General features: G+C 39.4%; 1 protein-coding gene across 24 annotated transcripts; it reads right to left on the bottom strand.

Moving 5' to 3' along the window:
- Nucleotides 1-1,874: 1,874 nt before the first annotated feature.
- On the bottom strand, nucleotides 1,875-19,342 carry LOC307002742 (uncharacterized protein). 24 transcript variants are annotated; one of them, XM_079620630.1, is made up of 18 exons: nucleotides 19,092-19,342; nucleotides 18,609-18,760; nucleotides 18,218-18,380; nucleotides 17,940-18,132; nucleotides 17,531-17,608; nucleotides 14,168-14,245; nucleotides 13,195-13,272; nucleotides 11,785-11,862; nucleotides 10,910-10,987; nucleotides 9,114-9,191; nucleotides 8,924-8,977; nucleotides 8,663-8,800; nucleotides 8,104-8,169; nucleotides 5,890-7,888; nucleotides 5,710-5,775; nucleotides 4,925-5,062; nucleotides 4,701-4,772; nucleotides 1,875-3,745 (listed from the first exon to the last, which is right to left on the bottom strand). In XM_079620630.1, the coding sequence occupies exons 2-18, from the start codon at nucleotides 18,715-18,717 to the stop codon at nucleotides 3,531-3,533; spliced, it is 3,681 nt and encodes a 1,226-aa protein (XP_079476756.1). In that variant the 5' UTR covers nucleotides 18,718-18,760; nucleotides 19,092-19,342; the 3' UTR covers nucleotides 1,875-3,530. The 24 variants fall into 24 exon arrangements, with proteins under 24 accessions (XP_079476756.1, XP_079476767.1, XP_079476776.1 ...); XM_079620641.1 differs by having other exon boundaries at nucleotides 19,099-19,342; XM_079620650.1 differs by lacking the exons at nucleotides 13,195-13,272; nucleotides 14,168-14,245 and adding an exon at nucleotides 15,676-15,753 and having other exon boundaries at nucleotides 19,092-19,341.
- Between the last annotated feature and the right edge of the window lie 1,901 nt (nucleotides 19,343-21,243).

Genomic DNA, 21,243 nt, shown 5'->3' with positions numbered 1-21,243 from the left:
AATCCCCTCGCAATTTATCATCCTCCATGTCTTGACTTCATGCACACCGAGTTTCGTGGTCATCCAATGAATTCTCTAGGACAAGTGTTTCAAATGCCAGAACATGCGTTTCCATACAACCCATAATAACCGACTTCCTGTTGGACTGGCGTAAAACTTAGAGCACGAAAGTTGTTCGGCCCGATGAGATCTATACGTGTACCGAGTTTCATATTATTACATGCAAGCGTGTTTGAGATATGGACATGTTTTTGAATCCCATTCCAGGGGGCGCTGGCGAGCCCCCCTGCCACGCCCGGGTCCCAGCTTAAGTCGGGCCCTAATGGCCGCGGGTTCTGACATTTGTGCAAAGTTTCAAGAGTTTTTGAGCACGTTAAGGCCCCCAAAAGTGCCCAAAAGGTAGTAATATAATAATAATAAAGAAGAAGAAGAATAATAATCCCATGGAAAACAATAGGGCCTTCGCCTTTTCAAGGCTTGGGCCCTAAATATATATATATATATATATATATATATATATATATATATATATATAAATATAGCTGCAAGCAGCGATTACGGGCCCAAGCCGGTGGCACCGCCACCCTGGTGCCTTTAGTTACACTAAAGGCACCTGGCTGGCGCTGCCACCGGCTTGGGCCCTCCATCGCTGCTTGCAGCTATATTTATTTATATATATATATATATATATATATATAAAGCCGCCAACCCGTTGCCTTTCGGGTTCCTGTGCACGACGGGCAATAACGTAACCCCGCTTTGACTGTCGAGAAGAAGTCTGCTTTAGAGCTTGTATCAGTGTGAGTCTTTCTGCTCCCCTCCAAACACACACAGAAAAGGGGTCTGTGTGTGTGCCCTCCCCCCTCCCCCACACACACACACACACACACACACAGATAGAGAGAGAATGGCAGGGGGAACTCTGTCAGAGAGAGACAAAACCACATTCAAACCAAAATATCTGACTTCCTGTTGGTCGGAGCTCATGACTGTAAATGAGAAAGTTGTCCGGATCGATAAGCACAATATACAGACCGAGTTTTGTGACTGTAGGTAAAAATAACCCCCCCACTTTAGTCAAAAGTATCTTGAAAGTAACACACTTCCTGCTGCCAGTTGGTGGCGCTATAACTTTGACTCACAATAGTCACATCCATGTGATCGCTCTCTTACAACAAACACACTGCTGAAGTTTCATCAAGATCAATAAATGTATGAAGACGTTATAACACATTGTGTTTTTCTTTTCTCGCCATAACTTCGTTTCCTCGCCGTTTTTTGTTACACTAAAGGCACCGGGCTGGCGCTGCCACCGGCTTGGGCCCTCCATCGCTGCTTGCAGCTATATATATATATATATATATATATATATATATATATATATATATATATATATAAAAAGCCGCCACCCCGTTGCCTTTCGGGTTCCTGTGCACGACGGGCAATAACGTAACCCCGCTTTGACTGTCGAGAAGAAGTCTGCTTTAGAGCTTGTATCAGTGTGAGTCTTTCTGCTCCCCTCCAAACACACACAGAAAAGGGGGGGCTGTCTGTGTGTGTGCCCTCCCTCCCTACACACACACACACACACACACACATACTTGTTTTCATGATATATCGGGACTTGTGAAAAAAACGTGAAATATTAGGACATGCCTTTCCCAAGGTCCAACAAACCTGGTTATCAAATAATTTCCTACCAATGCTTCAAGGAATAGATCCATCTGTTGAGATTTTGTCTAAGGCTATATTTTGGGCAGACTAGATTTCTATGCTACTTGTGAGGACATGTTTGGGTTTTTGTGACTTATAAGGTCATATCAACAAACACTGTCATTTCATGTTTAAGTGATTTGTGAAGCCTATAGACACACTCAATTTTCAGGTTTAAATGACTTATAAAGACTCAGTAATGATTAAAATAGGGTGCATATTTGCAACTTTGCTGCTTCTAATGTAGAAAGAAATTTCAAACATTTAACAGCAGCCGTGTACAATATAGTCATGCTCAATGTTCAGTAAACCTTTTTCACATTTACAGGTTGATAAAATCTAGTAAAACTGAGTGGCTCAGAGATATATAAAAGCTAATTCAAAGGGGTCGTGGCTCATGAAAGGTGCACTATGAGTTCCTGCATGGTGACACTTGTGTTGAAATTCTAAGTAAATATCAAACAAAACAGAGCATGTTTTTACAATATTTTTACGATATTAGGTTATTAGTTACAGCTGATATATTGAAAAATCTTATGAGCTTATGTAAAAGAAACACTTCTTGTAGAATCCATCCTTCCTGCGATAGAAAATGGCAGCCATCTTGTCGGTGATTGGCTGGAATGTGGTTTGTTGTATTTTGGTGCAGAACCTGTGCACATAGTGTTTTTTTGACATTACGATTCCTGTGTTGTCTCCCGAGACCGGGCTTTTCACAGAGTATTCAGGGGGCAGGAGGCTAGCGGATCAAGGAGAGAGGCCTACGATTTGAGACAAAAATGAAAATCGCGCTTGCCTCACTGTCTATTCATGAATTTCATAGTAGATGTTATGTGAAAGAAAGAGGTAACACTTCAGGTCTTTCTTACTTGTATTAATAGCTGAACCAAAATAGGTACAAATATGAAAATGATTGACCTTCATTGGCTGGCCTCATGAATATTCCTACAGTTATCCATAAGGACATAATACTTAACCAATGCTGCATATGTATGGACTTATTACAACTAGGGCTTAACTAAATTAAGAAATGGCAGCCCTCATCAAATGTTTTTAAAGCATTGAACAACCAACCACAATACAGGATAAGGCAGTACAAAAGACATAGCTTATTTGAAATTAAAGAACTACTCTCTTTAGCGTCAAAAACAAAACACTGAAAACCTGGGAAATGTGTGTGAAAGTAACAATCCCTTAAAGTACTTGCTTGTTGACACAGAGGGTATAGATTACATATACATTGAAACCTTATTTTATGAAAGACATTATGTCAGTTACTTGAAACAATGCATTATAATATGATCCTGAGGTAGTAAGAAAAAAGAAATAGTGTCTGAAGGGTGAGGATAAAAAAAAAAAAACCGTCATTAATAGCCCTCATTAATACATGTCAACATGTCAGCTTCTGTCAAAACTAGGTGGCATGCTTGTACAAGAAAACATCAATAGCAATCCTTGAATGAAAATGAGAAAATCAAAACGAAACCCATTACAAACATTTTCGCTGGATATCTAAGGTGGCACTGATTATAACCGTACACAGTGAGCATTTTTCTAAGTTCAACAGAAATTAAAATGCACATGAGCCACAGTTGGCATGTTCTAGTTCAGTTTTCCCCAAACCTGTCCTGGAGAACCCCCAACACTGCACGTTTTCTTTGTCTCCCTAATCAAACGCACCAGATTCAACTCATCAGCTCATTTTAACCCATGTGATGAGCTGATGAGTTAAATCTGGTGCGTTTGATTAGGGAGACAAAGAAAACGTGCAGTGTTGGGGGTACACCAGGACAGGTTTGGGAACCACTGTTCTAGTTCTATCTATTCATCTTCCTTTTCATTGATATGATTCTATTGTGAATGTAGTATTTGATTGCAGCCCAGTCTCGGTCTTTCAGAGCCACTGGTTCTGCCTGGAGGCAGGAGTCACAGTCCTTTTTACCTGGCACCTTGCAGCTGGTTATGAAATGAATCATGTGCCGCTCCACAGCCTTCACTTCATTACCTGTCCACTTGCTCCTCACCTTCCCAGCTGTCGAATGTAAACCAAAGACATGTATTAAAGATGAAACAATGGCTCTGCTAAAGTGAAACATTGAGGATTTGATAAACAACATATATTTTGTTAAATCCATTCTCCGATAAGTTATGGTTTTTTTTTCTTCTCCGTTTAGTATTTCCTGTTTTATTTCACATGTCTGTCCCCATTTGTGAATGCTAGTTTGTCTCATCTGTATCAGTAAGTGTTACAGCATAGTTTGTTTCCCAGTGTTAGTCTCCTAAACCCCTTTTCCACCAAAAAAGAACTGGTTCGGAACTGGTACTGGTTCAAAGTTGGTTCAACTTGCGAACCACCTCAGAACCAGTTTGTTTTTCCACTGACTAGAGAGCCCAGCGAACGACGTCATCACTGTGTACGTTGCCATACATCTTAGCTTTCCCAACTTCAAGCATAACAATTACAATGTTGGACTACATCGTCTTTCTGCAAATGTTTCTCCTGGCTTTGCAATACTATATTGGGGTCAGAAGAAGACGTTTAGAACACCTTTGTGCTGCTCGTCTGGATTACTATAGACGGAGATTACGTTCGAGAAGAAGTTTGACAATAACCCCACCCCCAGCCCCCGACGTAAGCATGACATGGTAAAAGAACGGTTCTAGTCCAGCAAAGAGTTGGTGCTGCTTTGGAACCAATTTTCCTGGCCGAGAACCGGTTCTTTGGCTGTTGAAACACAAAGAACTGGTTCACGAGTAGGCACCGGCTCCAAACCGGCACCAGCACTGCCTTGGTGGAAAAGGGGTACTTAGGTACTGGGTACTGTTATATTGACCTTTATTCTGTGTACCTTGACTCAGCCTAAGCCTTGTGATTTGGATACCTGACTGCTATTTCCAGTCGTGATAATTTAGTAGTTATGATATTATATGGCATTACATTTTTCTAAAAGAGTAATGTGGTGTATCCACATGCTTACAGTATTTACCTTGCTTTGCAGTGGAGCACTTTGAAGAAGTTTGGGATGTAACCACTTGAAGTGCTGTGTTCTGCTGGGAATCTGAAAACAATGAATTTAAATATATTTCAAATAAAAGCACAACTTCACATACTGCCATCTCGGTGAAGGCAAGAATAAATCATTGTTTTCATTATGAACGCATTCACTTTTTGGTGAGCAAATTTTGTATTTCAGCGCCTTTTATATTTTACCATGTGTTGGTTGAGTGTTGCTGACGTTTGCGTTGTCCAAGACGGTTGAGGCAGAAGTGCTCTCCAAATTATCCAGGGTGGTTGAAGCATGCGAGTCCCTCAGAAGTGTCCGATCCCCAGAAGTCTCAGTTCTTGAGCCTTAGAAAAGTAAAAATGAAATATGACCATTAATGACAATGAGTTTGTTTGATTGTATTATTCTATGAAGTCAACCTCAATGTCAGACAACAAAAGAGCTTAGTGGAAGTCTGAACCTGCTGGCTTGAAAAGGCCCCACTCATATCAAAAAGTATACTGTATCTCTCCTCATGGTGGGATATCAAGAGGAAAGCCCAGCTCTCTATTGTTTCCTGTATCTGAGTAATCTTTTAAGCTAACTATTCCTCTACCTCTAACTTTAAATGTTCAAAGTTACCTTTTTCCTTTTGACTTCACATCCCAATAAAAGTCTGTCCTAACTTACTCCTCCTATACTGCTAACTAGACTTTTTGCAAAACATTAATTACCTTTATCATGTACTGTAACTATTGCTTTCTTAGTTGTCTTCTCTCATTCACTATTTCTTTATCTCTTGCTGCTGTTTAGACTTAATTGATTAAAACCTGTCCACCTTCTTTCTATCAATGATTCTAAATAATTCAGCACCATGTTCATACATAATCTCTCCCATCTTTTTTAATTTATTTACCACTGTTCCTTTCAGCCCATCTAACATTATCAATAGGTCTCTACTGTCTGTCTCCCTGGTCATAACCTAAAGATATCATCACATAAGTCAGTATACCTTCATGTTGATGTAGGTCAGCAATGGTTTCTTCACTGGAATCATCATCACTCGTGCCTACTTCATCTGGTTGGGTAAAAAAAAAAACAGTTTGGACCAAGTATTTAAATCAAAGACTAAATACAATTATAATTTTGATATGAGAAGTACTTCTAAACTACATTTAAAACTAAACTTCACCTTCAGGATTGATTTCAATGTCATCCAGCCCTTTCCCTTGCAGGTCAGACAGTCTTCCTTTTTCCATTGCTATCAACAGTTTGCTAACTTTTGCAAGCTGCAGTGTACTCTCTGGAAGACGATAGAATTCCCTGTGGACCCTTATATCATGTCCTAGAAAGGTAGCAAGTTGATCCATTTCATTTTCTTTCAAGTTTAGTACTGTTGACAAAGTGGCAACTTGTTTCCTCAATCTTGTTGAGGTGAGTGACTCTGGGTTTTTTGCACCACATTGTTTTGAATACTTGCGGAAGCAGTCAGAGCCTCTGTAATGGGAAAGCACACATGGCCGTGCAAACAAGTACACATTCTCTGTGTGGACTTGACACTCATTCCTGTTTTTAATGAGGAGGTCTATTGCAGCGATCATGTCAGGTGTGAGAAGCACGGGCACCATTCGTGACCTTTTGCCTCGAATCTCAACTCTGTCAAAGTACTTTGCAACCTTCCTCTCAAACTCAGTAAGCCCCATCATAATGTCAGGATTCAACTCGGTACGGTTTCTGGATGCGAAAGCCTGGAGTTCCATTTTTGAAACTTCCCCTTGCCGCCTTCTGTTAAATAGTACCACCTGCGTCAAAGTCACTTGTGCAAGATTCCCAAAGCTTTTGATGTTGTGGTCTTCCTCAAGGTCCTTCATGCACTTAGCACGCTCAGTAGCAAGAAACTTGTGCAGCAGGTGCACATCCTGTGTAAAGGGCAAAACATGTGGTTTATTCCATTTGGCTTGATGAAGAGTACCCAGTGCAGCACTTGAAATGGATTCCGCCCATCTTTTCTCATACAGAGTGGCGAATTGCTTGGCAGACTCTGCGACGACATTGCGATTTGCAATGATGGCATTGCATTGCACAATGCCTGCAACCTTAGCCAAACTGTGACCCAATTTTAAAGCCAATGATGGGATTTTATATGAGTTGGTATCCAAGTCGTAACCAGCAACAGATCTCACTGCTTGTATCACGTGGGGGAAATGACTGGGCATAACAAGGTCTTCAGTGGTCTTCAAAGGTGTTGTAGCTCTTGCAGTTATCAAGAGTCTTGCCATCTCTCTCATTTTTTGACGTATGTAATCATTTCTTTTCTCATTTGGTTTCCTGCTATTGTACATTGACTCGCCAAGACTAAGGATGTCTCTTTCACTCCTTACAACTAAAGAAATGTCATCCTGGTTCATTTCACAAGCAATCTTCCAAACAGCTTCATGAACTGTATCAGCTTTTGGTAGGTCAATGTGGATCCGTTTTCGCCCAACTCTAGTCTCCACCTCAACAGACTTCTGAGGGCAGTTTCTGACATGTCTCCATAGACAATCTCTTGCATAGAGTCCTTGACAAAACTTGCAGTGACTGAAGTCATTAGATTGTCTGACTCTAGTGGGTCTTCGACAAGCAACCATTTCTCCATCACCACTGCTTGCCACAGTGGCATTATGGTTAAAGTTTCCCCTCTTCTTAAGAAAGCGTAACAAATCTTTTCTTTCGCGAGATCTCTTATTAAAACTTAAAGCTTTTGCAACATCAGGCTGTGTACTGTGAGCGGATTCGAGGTGTCTTGCCAATTTAGAAATGGCCTTACTACAATAAAGACAGTATTGTTTCTTGTTGTACTTGCTTCGTTTTGCTGTGTTTGGCAATGAAGTGACATTTATGGAGCTGTGCGATGTCTTCTCTGATGAACTGTCACTGCAACTTATCCCTGAACTACAATGGCCGCTGCTCATCTTTGAGGAACTAAAACATCTCTGCTCCATGGAACTGTTGGTACTATCTGAACTGTGGGCTGTAGCCATCCCCAATGATGTTTCCTTTAACACTTTGTGGGGAAGATGATTGTCTATGATTTTTAGATCTCTACTATTAGAACTTGTGTCAGAGGAGCTGCCATTTGAATCTGGAACATAGTTGGTATCATCATAGTCCGTAGCATCCGAAGATTCATCAGTCATGTCATTAGAGATCTAAAGGAAAATGGAGAGAGAAGCATCTCATTCCATCGAGAAGTTAAACATTTAATAATATCTAGAATATTGTTCTCCTAGTACCATCACATTGTGCATAACACAACACAACACTTAAACATGAATAAAAACATAAAATTAAAAGTAACATTTGAGCTTCTTAATATGATTTGTGTTTTACAATTTCATTATTGTTGTCTAATAGTATTTATTACCTGGTCATTTGGGCTTGTTGAGTTTCCATCACGAAATCCACCATCATCGACTGAGGGAGGTCCAACCTTTGAAATGATTAATAATTTTCATCAAACAGAAATGTTCACCCCAAGTTATATCCACTTAATGCTTATTGTCGCAAATTCATATCACACTGCTTCCATTCAGATTGCAGCCCAGATAGCGTATGTTTTCCCCCAATGCCAGTTTGTGCATATTTGATACGTACCTAGGAACTTGTCAATAATTTGCATCATATCTATTCTACTTGTTATAGACAAATTAATAATCTCCACGTAATTTAGCATCAGATTGAAAGCAAAAACAAATATATTTTTAAATATAATTGTAAATACATTCAGATGTCAATGTTTCTCAGATTAACCATCTGAGAAACATTTATCTCAAGTCTTTGGAGTAAGAAATTTATCTACTCTTAAAAGGCTAGGCTAATTTATGATACAGAAATAATGTTCTTGTAGCATTAAAATACTAAAGATAAATACTTTTCTTATAATTACAAGATTGTTTGATTTAGGCTTGGATGTATATACTCACAGAATCATTAATTCTGGTGACCAAACTCAAAGTCATCTGTCTCTCTCTCGCAATTCTCTCTTTTTCAGCCTTCTCATAACGATCCTCACAACAATCATGATGACGCTTCAGATTTTGCAGACGCTGTTTTACTCTAAGCTGTTCAAATAAATCATCATGTGTACAAACCCGTAGTCTCACCTGGAATTGTACACTATTTCCTAACAGTAAATATTCACATTAGTTAATGAAGAAAAATAACTTTGAATGTAGCTGTCTCACCTGCTCTGCAGTAAGTACATGATGGAAGCATGCAATTCCAGTGGAGTGGTTGGCCTTAAATGAAAAGAAGAATAAATTTGTTATTTTCAGTTATAGTACTAAAATACATGATACTATTTATGAAAATCATTTTGGTCCAAAAGAATTATGTAACTTTAAAAAAAGAAATCCAGAGTAAATGTGTAGTAACCTGTTGGAAGGATGAACTGTGTCTCTCACTCACTTCTGGGTCTCCTGAATGTTGAGTCTGGATCATGCCACTTGGTGTCTGCAATGAAGTATAACAACAATTATCAGTCAGAAATATTCAGTACTATAACAAACTAATGATCCTACCCATTTCAGTTCAAATAAATCCCACCTCAATCTATCATAATCACCACCTTTGGGCTGAGACTCATTGCTGAAGTCAAGGGCTGCGCCAACTTTGCATTTAAGGAACACAAATTGTAGTAAAATTAGCTAATGTGAGAACCTGGGCTTTTCATTCAAGACTCTATGGAAATATCTAAAAATATCAGTTACCCACAAAATGAGGACATTGTTAAACACACACACACTACACGTGTCAGATCATACAATATCAGGACGTCGTCTGAAACACAGTTCAGTCTTTCACAGCCTAAAACAAAATGAGGACATGACTAAACACACACACTACACGTGTCAGATCATACAATATCAGGACATCGTCTGAAACACAGTTCAGTCTTTCACAGCCTAAAACAAAATGAGGACATGACTAAACACACACACTACACGTGTCAGATCATACAATATCAGGACATCGTCTGAAACACAGTTCAGTCTTTCACAGCCTAAAACAAAATGAGGACATTGTTAAACACACACACACTACACGTGTCAGATCATACAATATCAGGACGTCGTCTGAAACACAGTTCAGTCTTTCACAGCCTAAAACAAAATGAGGACATGACTAAACACACACACTACACGTGTCAGATCATACAATATCAGGACATCGTCTGAAACACAGTTCAGTCTTTCACAGCCTAAAACAAAATGAGGACATGACGACTGAACACACAAAGAGTCAGCGTTCCTGTCTTCTAAGTTATACTGTTGTAGTAAAAGAAAGCTCAGATCTCCACAGTAATGGACAGGGATCTACTTCCTTAGAAGTTAAACCATGTAAAGTGATAAACAGAAGCTCACATGGGCAATAAATGTGTTTGAAGTAGATAAAAATATTGAATTTTGTAAAAATTAAGAATTTATGTATTGAGGGGTAGTTAGTTCCATCAAATGCTAGGGGTAATTCACTTACACACGATAGTATGCTGAAACTAGTGATGGTAATATTGATTCTTCAACATTTCACGTTTGTCTTAGCCTGGCAAGCCAGACCTACATCAAGATGTTTGGTCTGGCAACTCTCCATAGACACGGCTCAATCCGAGGGGGGGATAAACAGCTGACTTTCAATTTCCCTCTGCACGCAATAGGACAGCGCTTCAACCAACCAGAGCGTTTTCCCAACAGCGGAGCTAACGTTAGTTGATAGATTCAACTTTTGCCATATCTGGCCAGAAAAACTACGAACACATCTTCCTTTTTAAGAATGACTTCAGTGCCGTTCTTTGCTCTTTTCTCAAAGAAAAACTAAACCCAAGTCCTCCAGAGTCGTGGCCAAGGCCGATTCAAAAGACTGTTTTCCAGCAGCCATTCTTTGTTTTCAAGTAGCAGGAACCGTCGCAACTCTGTCGTCATTATGTTAAGCCCGCCCCGCCTACTCTATACACGACGTGATTGGCCTGACCTAATTAGTTTTTTCCAGCTCGAAAGTCAATGGAGAGTTGCTAGACTACCTTGGTTGCAAAATATTTTTTTCTGCCGCGAGGGTGTGTCTAGATTTCTAGGCTACATTTGTCTGCTTGAAGAAGTTGAAAATGCATTTATGGATGCACATGACTTGTGTAAGGCGTATTAAACTAAAAGAAATCCAGAGTAATGTGTAGTAACCTGTTGGAAGGATGGACTGTGTCTCTCGCTCACTTCTGGGTCTCCTGAATGTTGAGTCTGGATCATGCCACTTGGTGTCTGCAATGAAGTATAACAACAATTATCAGTCAGAAATATTCAGTACTATAACAAACTAATGATCCTACCCATTTCAGTTCAAAGAAATCCCACCTCAATCTATCATAATCACCACCTTTGGGCTGAGACTCATTGCTGAAGTCAAGGGCTGCGCCAACTTTGCATTTAAGGAACACAAATTGTAGTAAAATTAGCTAATGTGAGGACCTGGGCTTTTCATTCAAGACTCTATGGAAATATCTAAAACTGCACAATATCAGTTACCCACAAAATGAGGACATAGTTAAACACACACACACTACACGTGTCAGATCATACAATATCAGGACGTCGTCTGAAACACAGTTCAGTCTTTCACAGCCTAAAACAAAATGAGGACATGACTAAACACACACACTACACGTGTCAGATCATACAATATCAGGACGTCGTCTGAAACACAGTTCAGTCTTTCACAGCCTAAAACAAAATGAGGACATGACGACTGAACACACAAAGAGTCAGCGTTCCTGTCTTCTAAGTTATACTGTTGTAGTAAAAGAAAGCTCAGATCTCCACAGTAATGGACAGGGATCTACTTCCTTAGAAGTTAAACCATGTAAAGTGATAAACAGAAGCTCACATGGGCAATAAATGTGTTTGAAGTAGATAAAAACATCGAATTTTGTGAAAATTATGAATTTTTTTATGTTTTGAGGGGTAGTTAGTTCCATCAAATGCTAGGGGTAATTCACTTACAAGAAAGGTTTTGTGAGGCGTATTAAACTAGAAGAAATCCAGAGTAAATGTGTAGTAACCTGTTGGAAGGATGAAAAGTGTCTCTCGCTCACTTCTGGGTCTCCTGAATGTTGAGTCTGGATCATGCCACTTGGTGTCTGCAATGAAGTATAACAACAATTATCAGTCAGAAATATTCAGTACTATAACAAACTAATGATCCTACCCATTTCAGTTCAAAGAAATCCCACCTCAATCTATCATAATCACCACCTTTGGGCTGAGACTCATTGCTGAAGTCAAGGGCTGCGCCAACTTTGCATTTAAGGAACACAAATTGTAGTAAAATTAGCTAATGTGAGGACCTGGGCTTTTCATTCAAGACTCTATGGAAATATCTAAAACTGCACAATATCAGTTACCCACAAAATGAGGACATTGTTAAACACACACACACTACACGTGTCAGATCATGAAATATCAGGACGTCGTCTGAAACACAGTTCAGTCTTTCACAGCCTAAAACAAAATGAGGACATGACGACTGAACACACAAAGAGTCAGCGTTCCTGTCTTCTAAGTTATACTGTTGTAGTAAAAGAAAGCTCAAATCTCCACAGTAATGGACAGGGATCTACTTCCTTAGAAGTTAAACCATGTAAAGTGATAAACAGAAGCTCACATGGGCAATAAATGTGTTTGAAGTAGATAAAAACATTGAATTTTGTGAAAATTAAGAATTTATGTATTGAGGGGTAGTTAGTTCCATCAAATGCTAGGGGTAATTCACTTACACACGATAGTATGCTGAAACTAGTGATGGTAATATTGATTCTTCAACATTTCACGTTTGTCTTAGCCTGGCAAGCCAGACCTACATCAAGATGTTTGGTCTGGCAACTCTCCATAGACACGGCTCAATCCGAGGGGGGGATAAACAGCTGACTTTCAATTTCCCTCTGCACGCAATAGGACAGCGCTTCAACCAACCAGAGCGTTTTCCCAACAGCGGAGCTAACGTTAGTTGATAGATTCAACTTTTGCCATATCTGGCCAGAAAAACTACGAACACATCTTCCTTTTTAAGAATGACTTCAGTGCCGTTCTTTGCTCTTTTCTCAAAGAAAAACTAAACCCAAGTCCTCCAGAGTCGTGGCCAAGGCCGATTCAAAAGACTGTTTTCCAGCAGCCATTCTTTGTTTTCAAGTAGCAGGAACCGTCGCAACTCTGTCGTCATTATGTTAAGCCCGCCCCGCCTACTCTATACACGACGTGATTGGCCTGACCTAATTAGTTTTTTCCAGCTCGAAAGTCAATGGAGAGTTGCTAGACTACCTTGGTTGCAAAATATTTTTTTCTGCCGCGAGGGTGTGTCTAGATTTCTAGGCTACATTTGTCTGCTTGAAGAAGTTGAAAATGCATTTATGGATGCACATGACTTGTGTAAGGCGTATTAAACTAAAAGAAATCCAGAGTAAATGTGTAGTAACCTGTTGGAAGGATGAACTGTGTCTCTCGCTCACTTCTGGGTCTCCTGAATGTTGAGTCTGGATCATGCCACTTGGTGTCTGCAATGAAGTATAACAACAATTATCAGTCAAAAATATTCAGTACTATAACAAACTAATGATCCTACCCATTTCAGTTCAAAGAAATCCCACCTCAATCTATCATAATCACCACCTTTGGGCTGAGACTCATTGCTGAAGTCAAGGGCTGCGCCAACTTTGCATTTAAGGAACACAAATTGTAGTAAAATTAGCTAATGTGAGGACCTGGGCTTTTCATTCAAGACTCTATGGAAATATCTAAAACTGCACAATATCAGTTACCCACAAAATGAGGACATAGTTAAACACACACACACTACACGTGTCAGATCATACAATATCAGGACGTCGTCTGAAACACAGTTCAGTCTTTCACAGCCTAAAACAAAATGAGGACATGACTAAACACACACACTACACGTGTCAGATCATACAATATCAGGACATCGTCTGAAACACAGTTCAGTCTTTCACAGCCTAAAACAAAATGAGGACATGACTAAACACACACACTACACGTGTCAGATCATACAATATCAGGACATCGTCTGAAACACAGTTCAGTCTTTCACAGCCTAAAACAAAATGAGGACATGACGACTGAACACACAAAGAGTCAGCGTTCCTGTCTTCTAAGTTATACTGTTGTAGTAAAAGAAAGCTCAGATCTCCACAGTAATGGACAGGGATCTACTTCCTTAGAAGTTAAACCATGTAAAGTGATAAACAGAAGCTCACATGGGCAATAAATGTGTTTGAAGTAGATAAAAACATTGAATTTTGTGAAAATTATGAATTTTTTTATGTTTTGAGGGGTAGTTAGTTCCATCAAATGCTAGGGGTAATTCACTTACAGGAAAGGTTTTGTGAGGCGTATTAAACTAGAAGAAATCCAGAGTAAATGTGTAGTAACCTGTTGGAAGGATGAACTGTGTCTCTCGCTCACTTCTGGGTCTCCTGAATGTTGAGTCTGGATCATGCCACTTGGTGTCTGCAATGAAGTATAACAACAATTATCAGTCAGAAATATTCAGTACTATAACAAACTAATGATCCTACCCATTTCAGTTCAAAGAAATCCCACCTCAATCTATCATAATCACCACCTTTGGGCTGAGACTCATTGCTGAAGTCAAGGGCTGCGCCAACTTTGCATTTAAGGAACACAAATTGTAGTAAAATTAGCTAATGTGAGAACCTGGGCTTTTCATTCAAGACTCTATGGAAATATCTAAAACTGCACAATATCAGTTACCCACAAAATGAGGACATTGTTAAACACACACACACTACACGTGTCAGATCATGAAATATCAGGACGTCGTCTGAAACACAGTTCAGTCTTTCACAGCCTAAAACAAAATGAGGACATGACTAAACACACACACTACACGTGTCAGATCATACAATATCAGGACATCGTCTGAAACACAGTTCAGTCTTTCACAGCCTAAAACAAAATGAGGACATGACGACTGAACACACAAAGAGTCAGCGTTCCTGTCTTCTAAGTTATACTGTTGTAGTAAAAGAAAGCTCAGATCTTCACAGTAATGGACAGGGATCTACTTCCTTAGAAGTTAAACCATGTAAAGTGATAAACAGAAGCTCACATGGGCAATAAATGTGTTTGAAGTAGATAAAAACATTGAATTTTGTGAAAATTAAGAATTTATGTATTGAGGGGTAGTTAGTTCCATCAAATGCTAGGGGTAATTCACTTACACACGATAGTATGCTGAAACTAGTGATGGTAATATTGATTCTTCAACATTTCACGTTTGTCTTAGCCTGGCAGGCCAGACCTACATCAAGATGTTTGGTCTGGCAACTCTCCATAGACACGGCTCAATCCGAGGGGGGGATAAACAGCTGACTTTCAATTTCCCTCTGCACGCAATAGGACAGCGCTTCAACCAACCAGAGCGTTTTCCCAACAGCGGAGCTAACGTTAGTTGATAGATTCAACTTTTGCCATATCTGGCCAGCAAAACTACGAACACATCTTCCTTTTTAAGAATGACTTCAGTGCCGTTCTTTGCTCTTTTCTTAAAGAAAAACTAAACCCAAGTCCTCCAGAGTCGTGGCCAAGGCCGATTCAACAGACTGTTTTTCAGCAGCCATTCTTTGTTTTCAAGTAGCAGGAACCGTCGCAACTCTGTCATCATTATGTTAAGCCCGCCCCGCCTACTCTATACACGACGTGATTGGCCTGACCTAATTAGTTTTTTCCAGCTCGAAAGTCAATGGAGAGTTGCTAGACTACCTTGGTTGCAAAATATTTTTTTCTGCCGCTAGGGTGCGTCTAGATTTCTAGGCTACATTTGTCTGCTTGAAGAAGTTGAAAATGCATTTATGGATGCACATGACTTGTGTAAGGCGTATTAAACTAAAAGAAATCCAGAGTAAATGTGTAGTAACCTGTTGGAAGGATGAACTGTGTCTCTCACTCACTTCTGGGTCTCCTGAATGTTGAGTCTGGATCATGCCACTTGGTGTCTGCAATGAAGTATAACAACAATTATCAGTCAGAAATATTCAGTACTATAACAAACTAATGATCCTACCCATTTCAGTTCAAAGAAATCCCACCTCAATCTATCATAATCACCACCTTTGGGCTGAGACTCATTGCTGAAGTCAAGGGCTGCGCCAACTTTGCATTTAAGGAACACAAATTGTAGTAAAATTAGCTAATGTGAGGACCTGGGCTTTTCATTCAAGACTCTATGGAAATATCTAAAACTGCACAATATCAGTTACCCACAAAATGAGGACATTGTTAAACACACACACACTACACGTGTCAGATCATGAAATATCAGGACGTCGTCTGAAACACAGTTCAGTCTTTCACAGCCTAAAACAAAATGAGGACATGACTAAACACACACACTACACGTGTCAGATCATACAATATCAGGACATCGTCTGAAACACAGTTCAGTCTTTCACAGCCTAAAACAAAATGAGGACATGACTAAACACACACACTACATGTGTCAGATCATACAATATCAGGACATCGTCTGAAACAGTTCAGTCTTTCACAGCCTAAAACAAAATGAGGACATGACGACTGAACACACAAAGAGTCAGCGTTCCTGTCTTCTAAGTTATACTGTTGTAGTAAAAGAAAGCTCAAATCTCCACAGTAATGGACAGGGATCTACTTCCTTAGAAGTTAAACCATGTAAAGTGATAAACAGAAGCTCACATGGGCAATAAATGTGAGGGTGTCACGATTTCGATTTTAAATCGAAATCGATCAAAATTAATGCTCAATCTCGATCATCGAATCAAAAAATGGAATCGATGCTGCCACGCCCCATGTGTCACGTCAGCTCGGCTTGCCCGTAAAAGGTAAAACTCCTTTTCTCGAGAATATTGAAGCCTTTATTTTAAAACGCATTGCAGCTGCACAGCGAGAGCATCATAGCTCGTCTGAGCGAGCTGGCTGTGCTGCGGCAACTGAACGAACCTATGGCGAGGTAGCAGTGGCGTGCGGTCCGATGGGAGCGCTTGGCGCCCTGCTAACCTCGAGCGTGCCAATTTGGACGCGGCTGAAGTGTATAAATTCAGAGAAAACTCACCAAAGGACTTTAGGTTTAAATCGACTGAAGCGAAGTACCTGATATGAGCGAAATAGCACGGCAAGGCAACGCAGTACTCGTTCCCTTATCTCTAACCATGTACGTTCCCTTACGAGATCGATCTCTCGTACTGCGTTGCAGGGAGCCCCGGGACTATAATAGGTAATAGGTTATATTGTTTAAGTTTCCAATTGACTTAAGATATAAGTTATTGTTACATTATGTTGTTAATAAACGTTTTAAATTTGATAATGTAGTGTGTGGTACATTGCGAACAAAGGTCAGATATTATTATATTGCATAAAAGTCTAAAAATGGCATAGCTTGTGCTTTAAATTTATTTTATTTTTTTTAAATCGAGAATCGAATCGAACCGTGACTTTAGAATCGAAAATGTAATCGAATCGACCAATGGAGAATCGTGACACCCTTAGTTTGAAGTAGATAAAAACATAGAATTTTGTGAAAATTAAGAATTTATGTATTGAGGGGTAGTTAGTTCCATCAAATGCTAGGGGTAATTCACTTACACACGATAGTATGCTGAAACTAGTGATGGTAATATTGATTCTTCAACATTTCACGTTTGTCTGCTTGAAGAAGGTGAAAATGCATTTATGGATGCACATGACTTGTGTAAGGCGTATTAAACTAGAAGAAATCCAGAGTAAATGTGTAGTAACCTGTTGGAAGGATGAACTGTGTCTCTCGCTCACTTCTGGGTCTCCTGAATGTTGAGTCTGGATCATGCCACTTGGTGTCTGCAATGAAGTATAACAACAATTATCAGTCAGAAATATATTGTACTATAATACAACAATAAGTTTTAATTAAAAAAGTATCAATGCATATTAGACAAAGCCAGGTTTTCTACCTTCACTTCTTTTAATCAAACAATTCGTTTTTTTTTTTTTTTTTTTAAGAATCTTTTGCATGCAAGCACACCTCATGGTGCATAATTAACTGAACATAGTCTATACAATTTCATCAGTAAAGTAATTCCACAAGGAGATATTGAGGGGGAGCATACACTCCTGAAGGGAGTTTTTAACAGATCCTATACCGTATGATCTATCAAGAGGTCTTACTTACCAGGTTACGCCATGGCCATTGAGAATCTCCATAATCGTAGGTTATTTCAGTCTCTGCTTGAATGTTTTCAATTGCAAATAAGCAAAGATGAGGTTTACCCTGGACTGTCAACCTTCTCATTTTACAATTTGGTGACTTGTGGCAATCATTCACCAGCCTTCCTAGCGAGGCATCTTCGCGGGACGCATCTATGCTAAAGTAGGAGGAAACAAAAGGTTTTTCCACAAAACAACACAAGGCTTTAGAGAAAAACTGATCTTGTATAGGCCATGACTTACCACCATGCACTATTGTTCCATTCAAAATCAAACAAGAAAGCATTTTGTTTTTCTGTGTACTTCTTCTGCCTCCTGTCCTGTTCATATTGTGATATTAACTCCCCACGGTACTCGGCGACAAACGATCCCTTTTCAATTGGTGTGCAGGTAAATACACCACGTCCTGAGGAAAAATGAATAAAATAGTGTCAAGTTATGCAACCAAAATTAGTTATTAATCGCTATTATATATTGACAAACTAAAAAATAAACAAATATCAGACTTTTTAGCAAAATAAATAATATATGAGTGTTAATGTTGTACAGTGGCAGGTTAAGTCGGCTAATGCTGTGTACTGTAACAGTTGCTATCATATTTATAATATTTAAGTTTCGACCACATATGACATACCTTTAAAGTCACTGATCCACTTGACCTTAAAACAAGGTTTTTCACGTCCAGATAAAATAAACTGAATAGCCTCAGCCTGAGGACTAAGTCTGGTTCTCCTTTTTGACATGCTCTTCGGCCATGCACGTGCTCCTCAATTAGCAAAGATCTAACTACATAGATAATAAAGACAAAAAAGTCAGCAAGACAAGTACCAAAAAAGACCCATACTTGAATAAAATAGGATGTATAAATGGTATTACCCTGCCCATAAAAAATAATGTAACTTTAGCTTAACATTAACGTTACTCATTTTCTCACCAATGCATGTCATTAACTTTAGCTAATTAGGCTAATTGATTGATGCTAACACCGTGCAACTGCAGCTATGTAGTGTAATGCAAAGAATAAATGTATGTTAAAAAACGGTAAAATTTAACATATACTCAAAGAATAACTTTCGTTGTGGTTGAAAATGAAGAAAAGTAACGTTAATTAACTTACCACTTACCAGGCCATGCCTGAAGAGACTGCAGCAGCAGCAGAGACGGTCGCTGGCTGTGGGTATGCGGGAAAAGCCGGCACATAGTATGCAGGCTGCACTTCACTTGTCCAAACAGATAACCGGACGATGGGAGGAAAAAGTGCCACTTACTGCTGTTATTTGGCTGGTCATTTGGCCATTTAGACTCCCAAATATATATTAAACATTATTGATAGTTCGGATTATGGCATAATCAAGGTTTTCAAAGACCAGGAGAGACTCCACCTTATGTGGCAGCTCCGGACCGGGTTTTTATGCTGGCCCACCGTGGCATGATTATGCTGTTTCTGAAAGTAAGTTCTTAATATTAATTGCATTTATTTGAATTAATATGCATGTTCAGTTTGGATGTGGCTTAGCCTGGCCAGCCAGACTTACATCAAGATGTTTAGTCTGGACACTCTCCATAGACTAGGCTTACTCCGAGAGGCGGGATAAACGGCTGTCTCTCAAAATCCCTCTGCACGCAATAGGATAGCGCTACAACCAATCAGAGCAACGAAGAAGGTGACGTTTTCCCACCAGCGGAGCTAATTGGTATATTAAACTTTTTCCGTATCCAGTCGGCAAAACTCCGAACACATCTTCCTTTTTTAAAAATGATTTAAGTGCCGTTTTTTGCTCTTTTCTTAAAGAGAAACTTAACTCCAAGTCCTCCAGAGTCGCGGCCAAAGCCGATTCGAAAGACTGCTGTTCGACAGCTGCTGCCGCCATTCTTTGTTTACAAGTGCCTATGCCAGCCGTCGCAACTCTGTCGTCATATGTTAAGCCCGCCCCGCATGCTCTATACACGACGTGATTGGCCTGACCCAATCTGGGTTTTTGCTGCTAGAATGTGTATTGAGAGTTGCTAGACTGGCCCTGGCTGCAAAATACATTTTGCTGCCGCTAGGGGCGTCTAGATTTCTAGGCTAGATGTGGCTCTTATAACCAGAGTTTTGCAGTGTTAGATCTGTTTTATAGTAGTAGCCTATTTCTTATATTATGTGTGGAGTTATTCATCTAGGGTGGTTGGTAGCCTATCTGTATATTTAAATTCACTATCAATCTGCAAGTTCTTTTTATTTATCATTTTTTAAATACATGTGTGTTTATGTAAGCTTTTAAAAAGAAGAGTCCAGATATTCCCAGGCTATTAATGATGTTGTCCTTTTAGTTTAATAAGCTAACATTATCTTATCCAGCTGATTAATTTCAATTAATTGAGCAACTGATTCTCTTCCAAGTGAACAGGATACTTAATCAGCAGTAGTAAATTGGTGATGTTATTATTTTACTCTGGTTACGTGGAATATGTTAATTACAGTAGGCTAATTCTAAACTACTAGCTTAAAAAGTTGGTGTGTATGAAAACGTTTTTTATTTTTTATTATTGAAACCAATGACTCGAATCATACAACAATAATCACAACAGCATGTACAACAAGAACTCTTCACAGGATAGATATCACATATCTTTCAAAATAACAAGTCATAAATAAAGAACAACAATCATAAATTCTTTATGTTGTGAAAACGTACAATATGAGGACCCGTTGAGTGTGTGTCGTCAATGTGTGTTAAAAGTGTGTTAAAGTTCCAAATCTGACCACTAGTTGGCGTATCCGCAAATGAGCAAAAAACATAAACACACTTAAACACTTCATGTCATAAAATTGTGATGTTTCAGGACTTTGGAGATTTTTGGTTTAGAGGCATTCTAGGAGCATCTCCAACTGTTTAGTGAGCGTGGAAAAATGAGGACCCCCAAAATGTCCTCATTTTTCCGAGTGTCCTCATATTGCCGGTGTGTTATCATAAAAATGTCCTCAGTTGTCATGAAAACAAGTGCACACACACACACACACACACACACACACACACACACACACACAGACACAGACACACACACACACACACACACACACACACACAGATAGAGAGAGAATGGCAGGGGGAACTCTGTCAGAGAGAGACAAAACCACATTCAATCCAAAATATCTGACTTCCTGTTGGTCGGAGCTCATGACTGTAAATGAGAAAGTTGTCCGGATCAATAAGCACAATATACAGACCGAGTTTTGTGACTGTAGGTAAAAATAACCCCCCCACTTTAGTCAAAAGTATCTTGAA

Source organism: Phoxinus phoxinus, assembly GCF_949152265.1.
Source record: "Phoxinus phoxinus genome assembly, chromosome: 8".
Taxonomy (NCBI): Eukaryota; Metazoa; Chordata; class Actinopteri; order Cypriniformes; family Leuciscidae; genus Phoxinus; species Phoxinus phoxinus.
The sequence above is the reverse complement of the archived record's forward strand: the minus strand, read 5'-3'. Positions and strand labels throughout refer to the sequence as shown.

Excerpts from the sequence above, each read along its gene's own strand:
- LOC307002742 (XM_079620630.1), bottom strand. The coding sequence starts at position 18,717 with ATGTCAAAAAGGAGAACCAGACTTAGTCCTCAGGCTGAGGCTATTCAG. Across the intron at positions 14,246-17,530 it reads ACAGTTCATCCTTCCAACAG|ACACCAAGTGGCATGATCCA; the intron begins GTTACTACACAT and ends ACTTCATTGCAG. Across the intron at positions 8,801-8,923 it reads ATGTACTTACTGCAGAGCAG|CTTAGAGTAAAACAGCGTCT; the intron begins GTGAGACAGCTA and ends TTATTTGAACAG.